A 23,950-nucleotide genomic window follows, 5' to 3' on the forward strand; every position below is an offset into this window, starting at 1 on the left:
AAGAAGACTAGTCCATGCACTTTAGATTTTTATATTAATAAAACAGCAAAGATAATATCAACTCCTCATTCTCAAGAATACATGTGTGTGAGCTTGTGTAGGTACCAGCAATAATTGTTTACTGGTGTAATGAGAGATGAAATTTATATCACTTTACTGAGAGAACACATATTATTCTACATGGTAACTTATTTGGATATGATGATGCACTTCACAGCAAGATCTCCAAAGGAAATGGAAAATGATCTGGTTGAGGATGAGGTACAAATTTAAAAATGCTATTTTGAGTCTTCAGCATATGGGTTAGTTTAATTAACTAAAAAATGATTAATTGCCTAAGGTGACCCCAGGCCTAAATACCAAATCTTGAGGAATCCAAACTTTTAGTGACAGAAAGGAATAGAATGGAATTATCTAAAGACAACATAAGATATTAATTGAAACAGATAGAGGATAAATAGCATAATACTATGAAGCCCAGGGAGGAAAATTTCAAAAATGAAATACTGGTCCACAAGGACAATGATAAAGAGAATGATATGGTGCTGGAGGTGGGAATATGAAAATTAGGAAGTGTGTCACTCTTGACTCCTGGCTGTACAGCATCCATAAAACATTGTTACCATGTGGAATTAAATCAAAGAATCCAGAACATTCACAACTTTTATAATGGGGAAAAAAGATGTCAGGAAAGTCTGATGACTGTCCCAAATAACTGACTCACCACCAAACATTTGCTACTTACCCGATGGACCTCATGTTTTGAATGAAACATGATTATACCTACCAGATTATATTTAGAAAATAATTGCAAATATGTTTTTTTCATTTTTATTAAGGACATTATATGACTCGCAGGAGCCAAAACTCAGTATTACATAATATAATTACATGATATAATTCCAGACTAATGCAGAAACTTGGCGGATCCTGTGTAATATTATACAAGATATATCTAAATTCTGTTTCATCAAATTTCTAAAATTATTTAGGAATACCCATTGTTAACTTCATTGGGCCCCTTAGGACTCAGGAGTCCCCTAGAATAGCTGTTAAACAGGTTCTTACAAAGAATGATCCTTGATGCTAATGAAGAATGCATCCTTTAATATGGTTTATTTATGTAAAATACAATCAATATAAACTATAGATCCCAGGTATATGAAAATTTTTCCTATACATTATACTTTCACAATTATAAAAGAGAGTTTTGAAAGTAAATTTAGTAAATGCTTGAGGTGTTCTTTTTTTTTTTTCAATAAAATATCTCTACCTAATGATTCTATATTACAAGTTTCCAAGAAATGTCTGTGATTTTATGTTCTCTTGAATGGATAGTCTCCTTCTCTATTGTTAACACTTCCTAAATATATCAAACATTTTTATTTGGAGACTTGGTAAGTAAATTATATCATTTGCTAAGATTTTTCTAGAAAATTCTATGCTTATGAAGACTTAATTTTTTTTTTTTTTTTGGTCTACAAGACTCTGTAGAAACTTCAGTATGTTAAGTCTAAATATGCACATTCTTTGAGAATGCCCAAGTTCAAAATGATGTCTTATTGTATGTATTTATGTAAAAGAACGGGCCTTAGCAACATATCATGTCCAGTAATTTCTTAATTTTTTTTGACAGGCAGAGTTAGACAGTAAGAGACACAAAGGTCTCCCTTCCATTGGTTCACCCCACCAAATGGCTGCTATGGCCAGCACGCTGTGCCAATCTGAAGCCAGGAGCCAGGTGTCTCCTCCTGGTCCCATGCGGGTGCAGGGCCCAAGCACTTGGGCCATCCTCCACTGCCTTCCCGGGCCACAGCAGAGAGCTGGACTGGAAAAGGAGCAACTGGGACAGAACTGGCGCCCCAACCAGTAATTTCTTGATTCTAAATGCTTACCTCTAACCACCTTAAAAAAAATGGTGCATTTATTTGAAAGTCAGAGTTAGAGAGAGGGATGCACAGAGAGATTTCTTCCAGATGGATTCACTGCCCAGATGGCCACAACAGCCAGCTCTGGGGCAGGCCATAGCCAGGATCCAGGAGCTCCTTTCAAGTCTCCTACATGGATGGCAGGGGCCCAAGTACTTGGGTCATCTTCCACCTCTTTTCCCAGGTCATCAGTAGGGAGCTGGATCAGAAACGGAGCAGCTGGGACTTGAATTGGTGCTCATACAGGATGCTGGTGATGCAGGCTGCAGCCTTACCCGATACGTCACCATGCTGGCCTTTAACCTCCTCTCTCTGATACACTAAATGGGCAGATAAACATCTGGAGACAAATAACAGTCTAATATTTAATTTCTGGAAAACAGCTGGCCTTCCTCATTCAAATAGCCTTTGCAAGGAGAGAAAGAAAGGCAAGGGAATCAAGATGTGTGAAGCTTGGCTTCTAGTGAATAACAGGGAAGCCTACACTTGCCAAAACTTGAGGAAGCAATCTGAATGCTTCCATTTTATGACCAGTGGCTTCAAAAGTATACAGGCTGCAATTGGGTCTTTCAGTGACAGATGTGAGATTTACAATAGAGCAAGCCTCATGACACCTTGTAAAGAGCCTTGGACTTGAAATTAAGACACTGAGGTTCTCACCCAGAGTCTTCTCCTCACTCTTTTATCATAAATATACCACCCAAGCTCATGAGAGGCACCAATCCCATCTATAAAGTGAATGTTTGGGGCCAGCGATGCAGTTCACTTAGCTAATCCTCTGCTTGCGGCACCAGCACCCCGGGTTCTAGCTCCGGTTGGGGTGCCAGATTCTGTCCCTTTTGCTCCTCTTCCAGTCCAGCTCTCTGCTGTGGCCTGGGAGTGCAGTGTAGGATCGCCCAAGTCCTTGGGCCCTGCACCTGCATGGGAGACCAGGAGGAAGCACCTGGCTCCTGGCTTCGGATTGGCACAGTGTGCCAGCCGCAACACACAGGCTGTAGCGGCCACTTGGGGGGTGAACCAACAGCAAAAAGGAAGACCTTTCTCTCCGTCTCTCTCTCACTGTCTAACTCTGCCTGTCAAAAATAAATAAATAAATAAAATTAAAAAAATAAAATGAATAGTTGGCGTATATATTTTCTAATCTTCTAACTTTCCACCATCTTATTTAACATGGAAAACAAACCAACAGAGCAGATGTGAAATAAGGCTGGGATAGAAAGGAAAATGTGCTCCAGGGTTGGCTCATTCTAAGGATGGGATGGGGGGCTAGGCAGAGTGGCCTACATGATGTTTCACCATAGAAGCACTATAGCAAAGGTCAGATTCTAAGCACATAAAAATGCAGAGACGAACTTCATTTTTTTCCCACCACCCAAGGGTGTCAGGATCCTGCTGTGCAAATTCTTGGGATCGCTTCACAGCCCAAAAGATGAGGTATCCACTCGCACCAAGTGTTAGGAACACGAAGAAGTTAGCAAGAAATCTCAGGAATCTGATCAAGTGGACGTTTTCTTCTACTTGAGCAGCTCTTTCTTCTATTATAGCTTCCTACACTCGGGCAAACAAAACAGAAGATAGCTTAGCTACAAAAGGTATATGAGCTCAGGAAGGTGAGAAATAAAAATTTAAACCAAATCTGGGGTTCCACAAACCAGGAATACACTGCCAATTAAGTCACAGCAAATGAGAGAAAGGAAGAAATCTTGCCAGCAAACTCTGACTCATGTAATAACAGCCCATTGTTCACGACAAAACATATTCTCTTCAAGAACACTGTTTTAAAGCTACAAAATAATACAGTAGAGGCATTTAAAATATAGAGCTAACTTCTTCTTAACCATCAGTGAACATTGTTTTATTATTTAAAATATCTGATTCTAATTATGGATGGCCTCTTGTTACATCAAGTAGCATTATTTTATTACCAAATTTAGAGAAGAAAAATCCTCAAGGAATAAAATTGCTGTCTTGACTCATTGGATATTTTCCAGTCATAAACAGAACTGTGCCCCAAATCCCAGTACACAGAAATAATGAGTTAATCTTCTATCACTAGCTAGACCACACATAATGTCTACAATTTTATGCTTACAAAGAACAGAATTACAAAGTTTCTGTCTTTACCTTAAAGTTCATTGTGATAGAATTAAATTTGTTGTCTGCTGTCTCAGGGTTGCCAATCAGGTAGTCCCAGCTACAGAACACCTTCCAGCTAAAGTTGAAGGTGTTGTCATCACCACCTCCATCGTCACCAATATTTTTGGTCATCCTGTGAAGACAAGATGTTTAACCCAGCAGCTAGAATACATAAGAAGGGAAGGAGGTAGGGAGTGACAAAACAGCATAATTATAGGTAAACTGTAGAAGCAATATCTGAAAGACATATATTTCCCTCCAAGTTTGTTCTAATAAACAACTAGGAGTTTTTTTTTTTTTTTTTTTTTTTTTTTTTTTTTTTTTTTTTTTTGACAGGCAGAGTGGACAGTGAGAGAGAGAGACAGAGAGAAAGGTCTTCCTTTTGCCGTTGGTTCACCCTTCAATGGCCGCTGTGGCCGGCGCGCTGCGGCCTGCACACCGCGCTGATGATGGCAGGAGCCAGGTACTTATCCTGGTCTCCCATGGGGTGCAGGGCCCAAGCACTTGGGCCATCCTCCACTGCACTCCCTGGCCACAGCAGAGAGCTGGCCTGGAAGGGGGGCAACCGGGACAGAATCCGGCGCCCCGACTGGGACTAGAACCCGGTGTGCCGGGGCCGCAAGGCAGAGGATTAGCCTAGTGAGCCGTGGCGCCAGCTAGGAGTTGCATTTTTAAATTTCATTTTTGTTTAATTTTAAACAGTCATTTTTCCAGGCTTTCCTGAGTAAGATTACTAAGCACTGATGATTTTGATGAACAAAATCATTCGTTTTCTTAAAATGTTTCATTTTCATTCACTTTCTTAAAATAAGACATTAATGTTCTATAATAGGCTCTTAACATTTTGTGGGTTAAAGACACCTTTAAGAATGTGATGAAAACCATTGATTCCCTTTCTAGGGGATAAATGTGGAGATTTTTACACTATTCCATACAACTTTAGTTGCTTCTTATACCTCAAAGACTAAGTAAGGACTAACCCAGGTAAAGAAACTATCATGCACATTTTAATCCCTCTTAGAAATGCCTCCCTAGAAGCAGTTATATTGAATGCATTAAATTTCACTATATTCTCCAACTCTTGACCAAAAATCAAGATTTTTTTATACAATCTTAACAACAAGTGGTAACATATACTCTAAGAAGTGATTTTTTTTTTTTTTTTTTTTTTTGGCTAGGAGAGTTTAAAATTCATTTAGGCTTATTTTAGTGGTTAGAAATCCATATATATATATATGGTACCATTTATGTTTTTACCTAAGATTTTTATATGGAATTTTTTGCCTTAGAACACAAGTTTGTAGCTCCATTTTTTTTTTAAAGATTTATTTATTTGAAAGTCAGAGTTACACAGAGGGGAGAGGCAGAGAGAGAGAGAGAGAGAGGTCTTCCATCCAATGGCCCACTCCCCAATCGGCCACAATGGCAGGAACTGCGCCAATCCTAAGCAGGAGCCAGGAGCTTCCTCTGGGTCCCCCATGAGGGTGCAGGGGCCCAAGGACTTGGGCCATCTTCCACTGCTTTCCCAGGCCACAGCAGAGAGCTCGATTGGAATTGGAGCAGCCGGATCCCAAACAGGCGCCCATAAGGGATGCTGGCACCACAGGCCAGGGCTTTAACCCACTGAGCCACAGTGCTGGCCCCTGTAGCTCCATTTACACACTGAAATTATTTAGGTATTTGATGAGTGCATGCAGAGGATTTTAATAACTCGAATCAATACCTTCATAAACTTTAAATCAACAGGGTCACTATAACATAGCTGCTTGAAAAATAAAACAAAGAACAGTATTGAAAGGGAAATAAAAAACAACTTTCTAATAGCTCACAGGACAAGCCCACTACACATAAAAAGGAACTATTTTATAAGAATGTCAGCCAGCACATGCTACATTATTAAGAAAGAAGAAACCACAGCAAATGTTTGACTACAAAGGATAACACAAAAATACAAATTCATAGTACATTGGCTACAACCATTGGCCATTTCTTTGTTTAAAATCTGTTCCCTCAAGTGAGCACTGTGAGATCAAGGGCTTTATCTTGTTTTGTTTCACCATTAAAACCCCAAGTACATTGGGGCCAGCATTGTATCATAAAGGGTTAAGCCACCACCTGCCACGTGGCATCCTATATGAGTGCCCTTTAAGACTCAGATGCTTCACTTCTTATCCAGCTCCTTGTTAATGCACCTGGGGAAAGCAGTGAGCAATGGCTTTCAAGTCCTAGGGCCCCTGCACCCAAGTGGGAGTTTTGGCTCCTGGCCCCTGACTTCGGCCTATTCCAGTCCTGGCTATTGCAGCCATTTGGGAAGTGAACCAGCCAATGGAAGATCTCTCTTTATATTTCTACCTCTCTTTTTCTATAACTGTGCCTTTCAAAGAAATAAAACAAATCTTTAAAATAATAATAAAAAAACAGGCACTAGAGGGTTTCCTAGATTGCCCACAGTAAGTACTCCATAAATAGTTATGAAATGAGCGAACAAATACCTGAAATGTCATTCTGGAAGTAAATTTATCACCAGAAAGAGCCTCACCAAATAAATATAGATAGCATAAATCAGCTTTGTATGGTACAACACATATCAAATATGCTTATTACGCTACCTGTGTTCAATTCTGTCCTTGTCATTATGATAGGTTTTGACAACATCATCTCACTTTGTAATTGTTGCCATTTAGCCTGGACCATTACTGTCCCTAGCCCATGGAAAATTTTTCATGTTGAATTTATAATCATAAATGCAGTTCATAAAGCAGTAATATAGGATGGAACATTGTGACTATAAGTCCTCCATCCCTCACTGCTTTTCTGCTCCAAACATCTTTTGAAAGAAGGCCAACTATAGTTTGAGGAAAAGGAGGCAATGATATGCTATGTAGGATTTGTTAGGACATTGTGCTGGGCAAGACAGCCCAAATTCCCTTTCCTGGCCTACTGTAGTATCTAAACTCCATCATCAGAGACATCAGACACAGTCATCTTCAATACAAATATCTCTGAGAAATAGTTTTAGACTAGGGTCTACCCTGAGCCCTGATTGCTCTTCTCTAATTAGATCAGAAAGATTCCTTCAACAAAGTTTAATTAGGGGTGAGAATTGGGGGAAGGCAGGATGAACCATTTTGATGCTAAGATCCCATGGACAGATGTCAAGAGACATAGAAGACATTTAGGCAGTATATCATGTAGGTCACTGCTGTCTGAATAAGCAGGTACCAATGCAGGAAAAAGAAAGTGGACAGGGACACTGACAATCTACGTAGAAGGGAAAAAATAACTTCATATTCTTAGAACTGGTATACAAGCCGGCGCCGTGGCTCAATAGGCTAATCCTCCACCTTGCGGCGCCGGCACACCGGGTTCTAGTCCCGGTTGGGGCGCCGGATTCTGTCCCGGTTGCCCCTCTTCCAGGCCAGCTCTCTGCTGTGGCCAGGGAGTGCAGTGGAGGATGGCCCAGGTGCTTGGGCCCTGCACCCCATGGGAGACCAGGAAAAGCACCTGGATCCTGGCTCCTGCCATCGGATCAGCGCGGTGCGCTGGCTGCAGCGGCTGTCATTGGAGGGTGAACCAACGGCAAAGGAAGACCTTTCTCTCTCTGTCTCTCTCTCTCACTGTCCACTCTGCCTGTCCAAAAAAAAAAAAAAAAAAAACTGGTATACAAAGTTGGTCATGCTTCTAATGGAATGTTGAAATATTCAAGTGTCTTGTAAGACAGACTTGATAGTTTTAATTTTTCAGAACATTTTGGCAACATGAGTCAAATCAAGGCCATTATAACTCCATTAGACAAGGGAAAATTTTAATGTAGAATAAAAAAATTAAAAAGGCTACCCAGGACAAACTAGAGACAGGTCCTTACCATCATTAACACAGATGAATCTTTGTCATACATTAGGAACAATAAGTGTTGGAATCAGAAGATGATGCTCAAACATCAGTTCTGCAATTTACTGGCTATTTAAACTTAGTCAAATCATCAGACTTTGCTAAACATTAATTTCTCCATCCATCCAATAAGAATAATTAATCCCTATTCAACCCAGTATACAAAATTGATGGGATGAACAAATTGATCTATGTAAGGAGATGCACAATACGGAGAGATGACAGTCGATGATAAGTGTAAGATACCTTTCAAACTAGAAAAATCTAGGATTGTGTAGGTACTATTGTCAAATGAGCATGTCATATAGTATAGTAATATTTAATTGCTAAAGATAATATAATTTAGGCCAGCACCGTGGCTCAATAGGCTAATCCTCCTCCTGCAGTGCCGGCATCCTGGGTTCTAGTCCCAGTTGGGGTGCCGGATTCTGTCCCGGTTGCCCCTCTTCCAGTCCAGCTCTCTGCTGTGGCCCAGGAAGGCAGTGGAGGATGGCCCAGGTTCTTGGGCCCTGCACCCACGTGGGAGACCAGGAGGAAGCACCTGGCTTCTGGCTTCAGATCGACGCAGCGCGCCAGCCATAGTGGCCATTTTGGGGGGTGAACCAACGGAAGGAAGACCTTTCTCTCTGTCTCTCTCTCTCACTGTCTAACTCTGCCTGTCAAATAAATAAATTAATTAATTAAAAGATAATATAATTTAAACAACATGATAGATGCTTAGTGAATGCTATTTACCATCATTAACAATAAATTTATTTTTTTATTTAACATAAAGTTAGATTCATTTCTGTTTTTGCCAAGAATAAAAATATTTATATGCATGTGTTAAAGCTGGCTTATGGTACATGGTACATTTAAGTTATAGTATATAAATGTATACATATATATGATAGCTTATGTAGACAATATTTTTGACACCAGTTGAGAGTTATATATGGCACATCATTTATGTATTCAAAAATATTATTAGGCTATTATTACTATGACCAGGCTCATAAATAAAAAATAATATCTAATCCCAGGGAACCATGCAACAGGGAAAAGTCTTAGAAAGGCCTACTGGGATAAGATAAATGGCAAGAGGTTTCTCTATAAAGCATGCATCCCATGAATAATTACTATTTATAGTAGTATAGCTGTAATATACATTAGTGAAACCCAAAATATTTAAGTAGAGAATTGTTTGTAGTGGGAAAAGCTGGGTGTCGAAATAAAACCACCTTTACTTTGGGATATTAAAGTTCAAACTGATGAGGACAACATATGAAGGAACTGATGGTTTCCATGTCATGTGACTTTCTAACAATATATTATGTTAATGTGTTTTTAATACACACACAACTGTTTATTATCAATTTCTAAGCATCTGATATGGTTAGGAATATACTGACCCGGAAAGAAAAAGAAAGGAGGAAAGGAAAGGAGGGGAGGAGCAGAGCAGAGCAGAGCAGAGCAGGACAAGAAAGGAAAGGGAAGGAAAGGAAGGGAAGGGGAGGGAAGGGGAGGGAGAGGAGGGGAGGGGAGGGAAAGGAAAGTCTTAAAACAAGGACAAATTTTCCTGTCTTTCCAGGAACTAAGCAGATTCCCAGGGCAGAAGACTTCCTGCACTAAACTGAAACAGCGCTAAAACCAACAAAGTCAGTCGTCCTATCTTAATACCTTGAAGTGTTTGGGTTTCTATCTCATTTTACCTTCTAACTTCCCTATTAGACAATTAAAAGTAGATATTTGCCCCTATCTTGTGAATGTGGATGCTGAGGCTAGCAGTACTGGCAAGATATCAAAGGCCTCATGGAGCTTAGTTGATTTTTGATTTTAGAACTCCAGTTCCCATCTATTCAATTTGAGGAATGGATGCCATAAATCCACTCATATTTATTCTAAGAGCATATTTCATTGGAGTAGGGGGAGAGGGGTGAGAACAGATGATTAATAATTCTGTACAATCATTTATATCTTACCAATTCTTATTATTGGTAAGTATTGGCCCCAGGGTTGGGAGTGGGGTGGGAGTCATGAATAGCTTTTGAATTTCCATGCTTTATGGGCCAATAAGCTTAAACTACCTGCTAATCAGGTGATGTGTTACCAAAGGCCTATACCAAAGGTGGGGCCCAAGACAGGCTCCTTTGATTGGCATAACATGATGACTTTGAGGAGGAAAATGTGCATTTATTGCCTTGTAGCTATCCTAAATGGTACCTTTAAGCAGATTTCCAAAAGCCACCACATCCTGTATTGCTGCTCTATTTAGTGTGGTCACCACTGACAACCTGTGGTTACTCAGCACGGGAAATGTGGCTAGTGTAATGCACACCAGATTTCAAGAATCTACTACCCTAAAACAGAGAATATCTTGGTAACAATTTTATATTGGTTAAATGTAGAACTAATAATATTCTTGATGTTGGGGATTGATTGACTTATATTAATAAAAGTACTTTCACCTGTTTATTTTTATATGACTACTAGAACTATGTATATACCTTTATTTGTACAGCACTACTCTAGCTACTTTATATTCATCTTCCAGAAAGCCATTTGATTAAATATACAAATCTATTCATGTACAATTGTGTAACCACAAGTGATTGCCCTGCATGCTGGCTTTGTTTGGTTCTTTTAGAAGCCTATAGCCCTAAAAAAGTAATTAATGTTTTTTAGAAACTTTTTTCATGGTAGGCATATCCCAAGTGCTCTATATGTATTAATTCATTTTAGTCTTCACACCTATTACACCTTTACCAGAGACAGGAAACAGGAGGACAGACCAATTGAGCCATTTATCTGTGGTTGTAGAAAGACACCCACGTCAGAGCTGACTTTGGAAACTAGGCAGAATGGTTCAAGGGTACCCCAGGGTACATAGTCTTTCCAGAGTCACCGAAAGCTGAGTAATTGGACATTGACATTATTTCTCAGTGACCACAAAGACCAAAGACACAACAAAGAAATGATATCAGTGACCTCAGTAACAGAAATGGTACCTCTGACTTTACTTCAAGCAAAGTAATATGTTCAAAAGTCTAGAAGATGTCTCAGATTTATGGGATGTATTAGTACTTTATCAGATGGACAGATACTTTATGTCTGGGATCTCATTACAGTTACACAGGTGCATGAGTATTTTGGATATGGTGGTCTCCAATAAGGCTTTTTCCAAGCCCTGAAATAGGTTGCAAACTAAATATGACAGTTTTCTCTGGAGGATCAGCAAGTGAGGCAGGGACAAGACACAAAGCATATCTGAGACTACTCAAGAAAGCTCCTGCTTCCAGTGACTGCATGCTTTACCTCACTTAGAACCCTCGGGCAGGCAACCTTCTGCAATGAGGCAAGGGTCTCCCCTTGTCATGGTCAAATAAATGATGCAGATACTTGAGATGTTTCAACTCTTCCTAAGCTAGTTCAGAAAACTTGCTCAATGATTGTTTCATAGCCTCAACAACAGTGCTAAATTTCTGCAATATCTTTAAGTGGAGTATTATAAATATATTTCAGGCAAGGAGGGAAAATTGAACTGCAGTTTTACCATTTCCCCAATGAAATACTTCCATATACTCTAATAAATCTTTTCCCAAGAAAAACCACAATTATACAGTCTATCATTACTATCTTATTGGGGGCCATTTGTTCTTGCTGTCTCACACAGCTAGCACTTTTTAGATGAGTGATTATTCTGATTTTTTAAAATATGAATAGAAAACAACAGAATCTGCGTAATGAGCTGATCTGGCAAGCTACAAACCTCCCTGCATGTGAAAGAGGGGGTCAGCAGCTATTCTCCCATCTTGTTGGCAACATTGATTCCCACCTTGAAGTACCAAAAGGTATGTTTTAAAAATATGTTTAGAGGTAACCATTTAAGACTTTGGTTAATGTGGGGAGCAACTCGGACTAGACTAAGTTACTGGAATTAAGACTTACTCTATGCATCTGCTCTCCCACAATATGGCGCTGGGAGAGGAGGAAACAGCTTCTACACAGCTGCCTCTTGCCAACTTGACAAGCTGCAGGAGCTGCTCCTGATTGGAGGAGAGCAGCGTACTCGGCGTGTGGGTAGCAGAGTTGGGATTGGTCGAAGAGGACTATAAAGGAGGAGAGAGACAACATGCACCAGGAACATCTAAGAGGAACACCTGTGCAGCCCCCGAGAGAGCCGGCCGGCGGTGTGCCGCTCCCCCGCGGAAGTGGGGAAAAGCGGCAGGGGGAACCGCCCTTCCACGGAGGTGGAAGGGATGGTAGCCAACCCGGAAAGAACCAGCAGCAAACCCGGGGAGGGCTGAGCAGACAAAAGAACAGCGCAGGGTCCTGTGTCGTTCCTCCACGAAGAGGGGGAGCGACAGGTTAACACGCTGTGTCTTTTGTCAGAGTGACCAGATTCAATTCCCAGCTCCAGTTCCTGACTTACAATTTCATGCTACTGCAGATTCTGGAAGACAATAGATGATGGCTCCAGAAATTAAGTTCCTGCATCCATGTGAGAGATCTGGATTGAGTTCCCAGCTCCTAGCTTTAGCCCAGCCCAGCCCTTGCCATTGCAGGCATTTAGGGAGTGAACAAATCAAAGGGGGCTCTAAAACCTCTCCCTCTCTCTCAAATAATATAATTATACATATATAAGTTTATACATACACACACATTTAAAACATGAGAAAGGCCTGCAATCATCAGTCTGACCAATAAAATGACCAAAGGCTTTTGTTTGTATTTAGCCCATTTGTTTTGAGGATCTAACAGTCTAACATAAAAGTGTCAGTATTAAAATTAAATTTCATCTCTGCATCCTCTAAGAAATTGCAACAAAAGTATAGCCGATTCTCAAATTAATTCTCCCATTTGATTCCAGAAATAATTATTTGTTTCCCAAAAGACAAATGAAACTTACGCTTTGAGGACAACCAGAAAGCTGTATCCAATGCACATAATCCCCACCAGAAAATAGGAGAGCGGCAACCTGAAATTCAGCCATCCAATTGTTCGTTTATTGTCATAATAGCCATAAAAGAGGACGGAATATTGTGCCAAGCCCTAAAATCCAACAACAAAGCCGCTTAGCAGATGCTGTGGAGAGCAACTCAAAGGAAAAACATCAACTTTTAAGATGAATAACAAAGTGACATTAATTCTGAAACTTAGGTCATGGCTCTGACATGAGCCCTATTGTTCTGTTCCATAAGTGAATTTTTCAGCTGCAACGCTGATTGGCAGCTTCTTGGTTTATCTGAAATTCAGTAACTTCTAAACATAGAAATTTCTAAACAGACAAAATGTTTGACCAAATATAGGCTTACTCGGCTGTGGAGCCATTACCATGAAGTGCTCATTGACTTAAACATCAGAACACACTTCTTGGTGTCATTTGATTGACAATTTTAAGAACTTGCTTAATATGAGGAAGATCTGAAATTTGCTTCTGCAAAGCGCTGTGGCAGGTTTCCATTTCCAGTCACCTGAGCCATAATCAGATTTGTTCTCCTTAAACCACAGAGGCTATGCCTGAGCTCCCACTGAGCAGAACAGAGAGCAGGAAAGATGACACTGGAATCAATCTGCATAATTTTCTGTTCCCCAAGACTACCACAGAATTCCTCCATAACAAGCATGCTTATTTGCACATTATATTGTCTTTCCTAAACACTGTCTGCCAGGGTTGGCATTACTACCTCCCAAAGCCACCTGAATACCCTTTTATGCAGAATGTTAGCATATTCTGATGCTGCTTCTTATAATATTAATCTTTCACACATTCACCGTGTTTTTCACACTTACCACTGAGGCATGGTTTCATTGCTACATACCCACTTAGCTCCTCTTTGACTTCTCTCTGGCCTTGGCTTAAAATGATCACATTTTGTGAAATTTGTAGGTAATAATCTGCCAATTTGTGGCTTCCTCCTGAGAGCAGGTGAGTCACCCTCGAATTTTAGAAAATTCAGTTTGTTTCCTTTTGTACTATTTATACAATCCTGAGACTCTGAAACCCACTACTGAAGAGAGGAAAAGTGGAGGGTGGGGTGGGGGAGGCCTGGAGCAGGTAGAGAAGAGAATGTCTTGGATGCTAATTCTTAGAGAAAGAATTTAGAGAAGTGACCTAGAAGATTGTGTTAAAGAAAGATCATGCCTAGCTCAAATTATGGTTCAATGAAATTAAAAAAAAAAAACTATCAACTTCAAAATTTGTGGCAAATTTATTTTTTAACACTCTGGAAGAAGTAGCTAGAAATAAAATCTCCAGAAAACTCTAGAGGAGCCTGTGTGCTCAACCAGGGACAGGATAGGATGTGAAGCTTACAGGAAAATGGCTCATCTGGTCCACATCCCTGCACCACCCCTGCCTGTAGCTGCAGCTCAGCTTGTGATGCTCAATCCAGCCGTGGTGGCTCATGTTATGTGTCAATCTGAGTGGTCTTGGTTTGCCAGATGCAACAATTGAGGTGTCTGTGAAAGTGATCCTACATGAGGTTAGCATTTGAATTAGTGAATTCAGTAAAGTCCATGGCCTTTCCAGTGTGGTTGGGCACCATCCAAATCATTGAGCTACTAAACAGAATAGTAAGGAGGAATATATCCCTTTTCTTCCAGCCTCACTTGGGGTAGGACATCACAGCTCGTTTGTTCCTGCCACCAGACATGGGCTTACACCACTGACTTTCCTGCTGCTCAGAACTTCAGACTCAGACTTCATCATATCCCTGGCTTCCCTGGGTCTCCAACTTACAGACAGCAACAATGGGATAGCTTAGCTTCCATAATTCTATGAGTCAATTCCTCAAAATCTCTCTCTCTCTTCTCTCTCTCTCTCTTTCCCCTACTTCTTGCTCTCTCTCATATATATAGTATATATACTCACACAGATATGGATATATAGATACATATACATATATAATATATAACACAAAGTATTATATTTATATATCTTATATAATAAATCTGTTCTTTATATTTATTTATAAATTATATAATAGAATTTACATGTGTAACAACTATACACAAATTCTGTAATTTTCCAAATATTATATGCATACATATACTATATGTCCTATTGGCTATGTTTCTCTGGAAAATTCTGACTAATACACAACCCAAAACAAAAAATGGTGCTAAACAACCAGGGGAAGCTTCAAACAGTGGGAATAGGCAGGCCAATCTCATTCCAGAATAAAGAACCAGATCGATTCTGATTGGATTGGCCAACTTTCTCCATCCCAGGAGGAAATGCTTTGGTGGGATTTCCCAGTTTCTAGTTTGATAATATAATCTTGTTTCTTATCCATCTGGTTGGGGTCTCTACTTCCTCTCAGTTGTATTGTAGCCACATCCAATCTTCTTCTACTCTTTATTAACTTTCACGCAGGTCCCTCTGTCTCAGCATGGCAATAACAAAACCTCATTGGTTTAAAGGTTATGTGATGGTTTGGATATGCTTTGAGTGTACCTCCCAGAGGTTCATGTGCTGTAAGTTTGGTCCCCAATGCAGTAATGTTGAGAGGCAGAGGAACCTTTAAGAGTAGGACCTAGAGGGAGATAATCAGGTCATTGGGGTCATCATCTTTAGCAGAGATTAATGTAGTTTTACGGAATCCTACTTAGTTCCCACAAAGTGTGAGTTGCTATAAAAATGGTGAGCCTCAGCCCTGAGCCTCTATGGCATCCTGTCTCATCATGTAATCTTCTGCACACATTACTGCCATTGTGATGCCACCCGTCATCCCTCACCAGTGGCTAAGCAATGAAACCACCCAATCTTGGAACTTCAGCCTCCAAAACCATGAGTTAAGCAAATCTCTTTTCTTTATAAACTACCCAGCTTAAGGTATTTTGTTATGGCAACATAAATCAAAGAGAAGTTATACCCTGAATTGTTTATTATTCTTTTCCCAATGGACAACACATAATTTTCCAAACCTCTCTGTTTTTCAGAGCAAAGACTCTTTAACCCATTTACTTGCCACAATCCTGATATATGGTGATAATGGTCGCAGTAATATAAATTAATAAATTTGGGCAAATATTGAGCACTTTCTAAGTACTTCACTTCAGTTTACAGAATCATCACAAGAACCCTATGATGTTACTACTGCCAGGGGTCACCCTTCTCCCTGACCTTTGATGTTTCTTTCCTGTGGAAAAGATACATAAATGTAATACTCTCAACCATTTTCTGCTGTCTCACTCCAGCTGGAGGGGAGAGAAACTAACCTGAGAGTAGAACACAGATGAGGAAGTGAGGATCTCTCTTTCTCCTCTTAAAAGAGCACTTGCTCTGCTGTGCCTCTGTACAGGGAGTCCTGTCCTGGTAGAGAGATCTGGTTGTTAAGTTCATGAAGAGATGTCACATTCTTTAATGTCCACTTAACAATAATAAAGGGACATGTTGATCTGTCTTCCCCTGGGTTTAGATTTTGGCTAGCTTACAATCTGTCTAGACAAGGAAGGTGTTATTTATCGGGATCACACCAACCCAACCCATAATACATACACAATGATTTGATAGCTACCATCCCTATATCTACTTTACAGATAAAGAAACTGAGCCTTAGGGATGTTAAGTAATTTGCTCAAGTTCACACAGCTTGTAAAAGACAGAGTCTGAACTTGAACTGTGTCTGTACAATTCAAATCCCATATACTTCATCACTGTGCTTTATTGCTTCTCCTGTGCTTTCTTTATCTCCCAAGGTTTGTATCTTGTTAGTGCCACACCTTCCAGCAAAAGGAAGAAATCTAAAACCCTGCCAACTCATGGACTTTGATCTCTACCCATGGGTTTCTCCCTGGTGGTGCCAGGGTCTCTTGGAAAGGATTCTGGACATGCCATTAGAAAAAGTTTCATAAGGCCTCATCACCATATCCATAATTGGTAAAACATGCACTTTCCCTAACTCATTGTTACAGTACTAGAATTGAAAGTCACCCCTTAAAGAGCATGCAAGGAGAAAAGGGATGCATAGTGAGCATCTGGCATGCCTCTTGCGTTAGCACAACAGCTACTGGGGGCAGCTAGCTCATCTGGGATCTGCACCATTCAACATATGTTCAAGGGCTGCTGTTTCATAAATATTAGATCAGAACCAAAGCAGAAAAGGGTTTTGGGTTTTTGAGGGGAGGGGAATTCTGATAATCTCACAAGCATTTGTCCCACTTGCCTATTTGTTATATACATGAAATGTGTAAATGAAGTGTGTGAAGGGATCACCAAAGAGCACAATTTTAAAAAGCATTATCAAACCCAGCTTAGTAGCGTTGAAGGATAACTTTAAATAAATACAAGCTGAAAGGTTTAGAAGGGAAATGCCCTTCCCCCTTTCGTCTAGAGGGCATGTGACACTCCACACATCCTTCCCTTAAAACTATAGCAGCAGACATCTGGAAGTGACTAAAATAGCAATGACTCCTAGCCTAGCCAAGGTTCTATTCAGTTTCCATGTCAGCGCGCCCTGCTTTCCCTGTGGGAGCCCTCTCCCACCCTAAAATCTGACAGAGAAACCAGAGCCAGAGCCAAGTTTCGAATGAGCACAGAAAATTCCTATCCAGTTATAGGGTTCCATGCTTGCGTGTCATCTATTAAAACTCTATTTCTTTTCAAGTGCTGCAGCTGGACTAATCCATAGTCGTTGACCCACTTCTAAAAGAAAGAAAATGTTTTGATTATGTGGTCATTACAATCAACCCATGCATTTATTTATCTAACTGACACTTAAAGAGAACTTAACTATTTACTAATACTGTGCATGCATGGAATGAGCCTAGATTATAGAAGACTGCAAAAGAGTTACACATTCAAAATATCCATTTCAAAAGTACTCATTCCCAGAAATTATATTATAACTCCATCCCTTTGGGATTTCTCTTGATTACCAACAAATACAGCAAAAGATAACACTCTATCCCCAGGATAGTAAATGAGTTTCTTGATCTTTAGCAACTCTTTTTAATTTGTAGTAACTGTCATACTATTATTTTGGGGAAAATCATCAAGTCAAAACCAGTGGAAAAAGAAAATACAGTTTACGAAGTATGTCCATTGAGTGCACGTGATGGGGATGCAGTACCCTAGAAGTCAAGTCAGGATATACAATGGTACTTCAAAAAGCTTGTGGGAAGATAGAATTAAAAGATGAGGTTTTTCTGGTGTGAGATTCAAATAAAAATTTTTTAATAATGTGTATTTCCTCCTTTTTGAAGATACCTTGTACATATGGATTTTAAAGCTTTTTTTGTAAAAAAATCAAATAAACCTTTTAATTCCATTTTCTTATGTTCATTTTGAAGTACCCTCATATTTCAATTTGTAGCTGAGTTGTTGGGCATTAATACTTCAGTATTAATGAAGGCTTCAAGTGTGGTTGAAAGATAGGGCATGATATCACTTAACATCTATCTTGTAGGAGAGAAGCCATTTATAACAAGGATAATAACCCTCAGAACAGCACCACAACAGCAGGCAGCCCACAGACACCTACTTTCTCCAGCTAGATACACGAGGCTTCTTTCTTTTTTCTTCGACTAGGACCCACTTTGCTCACTTCTGAACTACCTTTCTCTTGCTGCAACCCTGATCTAGAGACATGAAATAGATGCTAAATGGTTCTTAACAGAGAACATGTTGATTATGAAGTGCCAGTTTGGCTAACTCTTGGTACATCACCTAGTTTTCAGTAGAGGGAATAGTGTTGCATTAAGGGGTGTAGATAGTGAACTCTACCCTTCAAAAAGCTGTGAAGTAGACTATTTCTTTTGGTACCCATTATATCCCTCACTCTGCCTCCTGCCCAGATAGGAGACATTGCTATTGACTTCTTTTCACTGCCTTGTAAATACAAGGTCTTTCCATCAGGATGCTTTCTTCCTGCTTTCTTGTGCCCTCAACAAACTGGAATTTTTCTGAGCTAAGTACCCTAAGTAGACATTTAAAGCAAGGAACATTTGTTAAACACCTACCATGTACCAGACAGGTGAGACTTTCTGTACAAAATCTCATTTTTAAAAAACATAAACCAGCCTTCTAAGAAGGTGCTAAAACTACTTTACACATGGCAACTAAAAGGTTCACAGTGCTTGGTCTCCTAGGGAGTAAATGGCAAGATTCAAACCCACATCTGTCTGAGTTCCATAACTGAGTTCTTTTCACTATGCTACATGGCATTTTTAGATTCTCTGGCTTCTGTAAATAGTAGTTCTGTCTTCCTTTGATGTCATGGCCTACAACTGAAACTAAAGCTTTGCATCAATGCCCATTACACATCTCACTCTACTCGAATGTCCCATAGGAAGCGTGAATTTAACACATTAAAGTTTCCCCAAATCTGTTGTTTTTTTTTCTCTCCTGTTTCAGAAAATGGTTCAATCAACCCACCAAAGTCATGTTAACCAGAAATGTGGATATATTCGTAGTCTTCCCATTATTACCAATAGCCCACATGCAGTTACTCACTAAGCCCTGGACCTTCTTCCTCACTGACGTATCTGGCACTCTCCTCCTCTTCGCACTGCTGCCATTTGCTTGCCCCTCTGCCTCATCTTATGCCACATCCAGCTTAGCTCATCTCACATTCAGGTTCTCCTGAATGGTTACTCTATTTCCCCATCTTGCTTAAAGCCCCATGGTGGTCTCCATTGCTTCTAGGACAAAGTCTGACTTTTCAGCATAATGAATTTGTCCTGACCAGGCCCCTTTTGCATCTTGTTTAGTTTTTGTGTGATTGGTTCATCTTTACTACTATTGTCTCCTCCTAAATACCAACTTGGTTGGATCACTCATAGAACCATTTCATGCCTCTATATTTTTGTACATGCTAATCCCTCTGCTTGGAATACTATTTCCAATGCCTTCCTCATTTCAGAGTCTGTTCTATTTCTACTTTTTCTTTAAAACTACCCCAAGATGCAAGTGTTTGGAATAGCAGTTAAGATGCCAGTTGTTGGTGGTGGGAGTTGGTGTTGTTGCATGGCAGGTTAAGCTGTGGCTTAACTCCCTTATCAGAGTGCTGGTTAAAGCTCTGGCTGCTCTGCTTTGGATTCAGCTTCCAGCCAATGTGTCTGGGAAGGCAGTACATGATGCCCTGAATACGTGGACTCCTAACAACCATATGAAAGCCCAGGATGGAGTTCATAGTTCCTGGCTTCAGCCTGGTCCAGAGCTGGCTGTGTGGCAGCCATTTGAGGAGTCAAACATTGAGTAGAGATCCCTCTCTTGTTCTTGATCTTGCTCTGCCTTTAAAATAAATTAATTAATCTTTTGAAAAAAGGAAAAACAGATTCAAACTTCTTGTTTCTGTCTGTCCCAGTCCCAGTTATTGAAATCATTTGGGAATGAACCACAGATGGGAGATTTCCATTTGTCTGTCTGCCTTTCAAATAAATTAATATAAATAAGTTAAAACATTTTTGGGCTACTTCAAGATACTTCCATAAAGCCTTTACTGACCTCTCAACTGGAGCTGATTGTTATAGGGGAAAGGAACGCCACTCCTTTCTCTGTATTTCACTCAAGTGCCCATAGCTCTACTAGCTGGAATATTCCTCAGCCTTCTACTATCCCTTCACTCACTCCCCCTCAGGAAGGTGTAGTGACTTCTCTGCCTGCTAGTTTGGAAATGAATTCATTGGTCTGGCCCAGCCAAACATGACTTTCATCCTCTAGGAAACAGGCCAGGAAAATTGGCCTAATTTGGGTTCCATATGAGCAAGACCATTTGGCTAAAGGTCCTAGATTGGTCCCCCAATTTTGCCTGCATTAGCAATAAATGTGGACTTTTGGTGTCCATCTGTCTGTTCTTTCCAGATTATTCTGAAATCAAATGGGAAATCAAGTTATCATTTACTAGATCCTCTTGAGACTTCAGTAAACTGAACTTCGGTAAACCACAACACTGAACCTCCCCATCATTACGCCCCATGTGGCTGAGATATATATCTGTCAACTGGAGATTGTTCCATTGTCTGGCAATTGCTTCTTTGCACATCCAATTAGAGCATAGTGTCCCTGTGGGTAAGGGAATATATGTTTCTTTTATTTGTGTTCCCAGTATCTGACGTTCAATTTATGTTTGTAGAATGACTGGAAGAACAAAGAAATTGCTTCTGGTAATGATGAGCAACCCGTGGTTAGGTTAACCTCCTCCAGATTGTCATCCAATCCATCCTTTTCTATTCTTCTGCTCTCTACCACCCATTTTAATGAAATAGAGTAAATCATTCAAGACAGTAACATGATACTTTTGTTCTGATTTAATGAATAAAAACGTCAAAAAACAGAGTCTGAGAAACACTGTAGCTGGAATTACTGATTTTTTTCTACCAGCTTATTACCTAAAAGTCTTTAAAAATAAGATCATTTCAGTACTATAAAATGAGTTGCTATGCATTTCTAGAGAAAAAAATAGTCTTTTGTTTCACGAGGTGAAAAAAAGCATTATATTAGGGAGTTTGTTGATAATTTATTTGCCTTCTAGGCTTGCAATCTGCCCCTGATTCTTGAAAGTCATGCAGAGTGAAACCGTGAACTCATACATGCAATGGGAAGTGTGTGGTCATCTACAGAGACAGTCCTAGGTACTACTCTAGTATTTTTTATTTTAAAAGGAAGTTTTGAAGAAATAAGAACATTTAAAAGTAGAGAAAATATTGTGACTTCTTGGGAAAATTAAGTTCAGACTTTCAGGCCCATATGAGCAGCATATATTTTATTTCAAATATTTGAGGTTAGTGAATATAATTAGTTTCAACTATAATTCACAAAAAACAAAGTCTGTTGGAGACACAGCATGCTAGCACATAGAGTGAAGTTTTCACTGAATTGTTTTCAAATGTTTATAAATTTAAATAATCTAGTCACATCAGATGTATTAGAGTCATGATTTAGTGCTATACATTTGAATTATAGAACATAACTTCTTGGGTTGTAAGGTTTTACTCTAACTCAGATTCTCAGCTCTTAATGTATTAGGTTGCCACCCAAAATTTAGATCTCAGTAAATACCTGCCAGGTAAACTTAGTTCTTCCAAACAGTCTTGTTCTCTCACCTGGATGCATTGAAAACTCCTTGGTCCCTTCAAATTCATCCTACTCCTTCTTCAATCTGTCGACTTTTTTTTTCTTTTTTTTTTTTTTCTTTTTTTTTTTTTACAGGCAGAGTGGACAGTGAGAGAGAGAGAGACAGAGACAGAGAGAAAGGTCTTCCTTTGCTGTTGGTTCACCCTCCAATGGCCGCCGTGGCCGGCACGCTGCGCTGATCCGATGGCAGGAGCCAGGTACTTATCCTGGTCTCCCATGGGGTGCAGGGCCCAAGGACTGGCCCATCCTCCACTGCACTCCCTGGCCACAGCAGAGAGCTGGCCTGGAAGAGGGGCAACCGGGACAGAATCCAGCACCCCGACCAGAACTAGAACCCGTTGTGCCGGAGCCTCAAGGCGGAGGATTAGCCTAGTGAGCCGCGGCGCCGGCCCTGTCGACCTTTTCAAAATACAAATCTGATAATGTCACTACCCAACCACCACCCACTAAATTACTTTCAACTGCTTTAAGGAAAAAAAATAATTATCATTGTCTTTTAGCAGGCCCCAGCTGCTTTGATACACCCTTATCTCTCCAGTTCCATGGGCCCCTTCCCCCTTCAATTCTGAGCTCTGATTTCACTGACCTTCACTTGTTTCCTGAAATAAGACAACCTCTCTTCATCACAGGGCTTTTATACTTGGTGTTATCACTGCGTAGAATGCTTCTTCCTTCTCTTAGATTGGGAACTCACACTGACTCTTTCAAATTCAATTTGATCGCTATTTTTTCAGAAATGAACTTTACCTATTATCCATCATATTCCCTTAGGTCGTAAATTAGGTCAGGTTCTCTGCTATAATATTTCTTAATACTATATAACTTTCCTTCAAGGTATTTGGCACAGTTGCAACTACAGTTACTTTTTTATTAATATTTTATTTATTTATTTGAGAGGTAGAGTTACAGACAATGAGAGGGTGAGACAGAGAGAAGTCTTCCATTCACTGGTTCATTCCCCGGATGGCCGCAATGCTAGGAGATGAGCTGATCCGAGCCAAGAGCCAGGAGTTTCTTCCGGGTCTCCCATGTGGGTGCCGGGGCCCAAGTGCTTGGGCCATCTGCCACTGCTTTCCCAGGCCACAGCAGAGAGCTGGATCAGGAGAAGAGCAGCCAGGACTAGAACCCACACCCACATGGGATGCTGGCAATGCTGGCAGAGGATTAACCTACTGCGCCACAGTGCCAGCGTCTACACTTACGTTTGTGATTATTTGACTATTCCATTAGGCTTTTTGCTACAGAGGGCATAAAGGTCTTGTGGGTTTTTCTCACCTTTGCCTAATGCCTGGCACCTGGTAAATGCTCAATAAACATTCACTGAATAATGAAAAGAAGGCTAATTTATGTGATCACATAAAAAATGAATGTAGTTTAAGCATGGCATCATAGACATCTCAAAATATTTACTAAAAGAAGGTTCACCTTTGGTTTGGTCAGGTGTAGCTTAAGGGAGTTTTAGAAACTGGGATTTGTTGCCAAAGCAAAGAAAACACTGGTAGGACTTCAGACCCTATGAAATCAATTCCACAAGTTGAGGATACCAAGAAAGCTAAAAGTAAACATAGAAAACTCTCTTATTACAGGCTATAAACTATGTCATAAGTCCAGAAGTAGTAGATTAAGTTTATGAAGAAAGAAGACAGGACCTCACACAGAATGTGAGATGCCTCTTTTAATCAAAGTATTGAGTCTGTTTAACCAGAGGGACAGGCACAGGACACTGAGGAAGTTAAACAAAAATGAGAGTCAGGGATGGGCAACTATCCAATATGGTCAATCTCAGAACTCTGCGCCTGGGAAGGAACCCACTCCTGCTCAGTGAAACCCTCAAAGAATCTTACTACAAGCAGACCAGAGGATCTCATCCTTTCCTATCTACATATTATGATCTCTGTTCCTAAGAAAAGCAGCAGATCTGAGAGAACTTACAAAT

At 40.1% G+C, this 23,950-nt stretch overlaps 1 protein-coding gene across 1 annotated transcript in view; it reads right to left on the bottom strand.

Annotated features, from left to right (window-relative positions):
• TMC1 (transmembrane channel like 1) overlaps nucleotides 1–23,950 on the bottom strand; it is a 205,407-nt gene that overhangs the window by 41,914 nt on the left and 139,543 nt on the right. Inside the window, exons 9-11 of the mRNA XM_051858747.2 lie at nucleotides 12,844–12,986; nucleotides 4,053–4,197; nucleotides 3,282–3,476 (exon numbers count right to left, since the gene is read on the bottom strand). Coding sequence (XP_051714707.2) covers nucleotides 3,282–3,476; nucleotides 4,053–4,197; nucleotides 12,844–12,986 — 483 coding nt within the window. The remainder of the gene's footprint in view (nucleotides 1–3,281; nucleotides 3,477–4,052; nucleotides 4,198–12,843; nucleotides 12,987–23,950) is intronic.

Source organism: Oryctolagus cuniculus, chromosome 1 (genome assembly GCF_964237555.1).
Source record: "Oryctolagus cuniculus chromosome 1, mOryCun1.1, whole genome shotgun sequence".
In the NCBI taxonomy this organism is placed as follows: Eukaryota; Metazoa; Chordata; class Mammalia; order Lagomorpha; family Leporidae; genus Oryctolagus; species Oryctolagus cuniculus.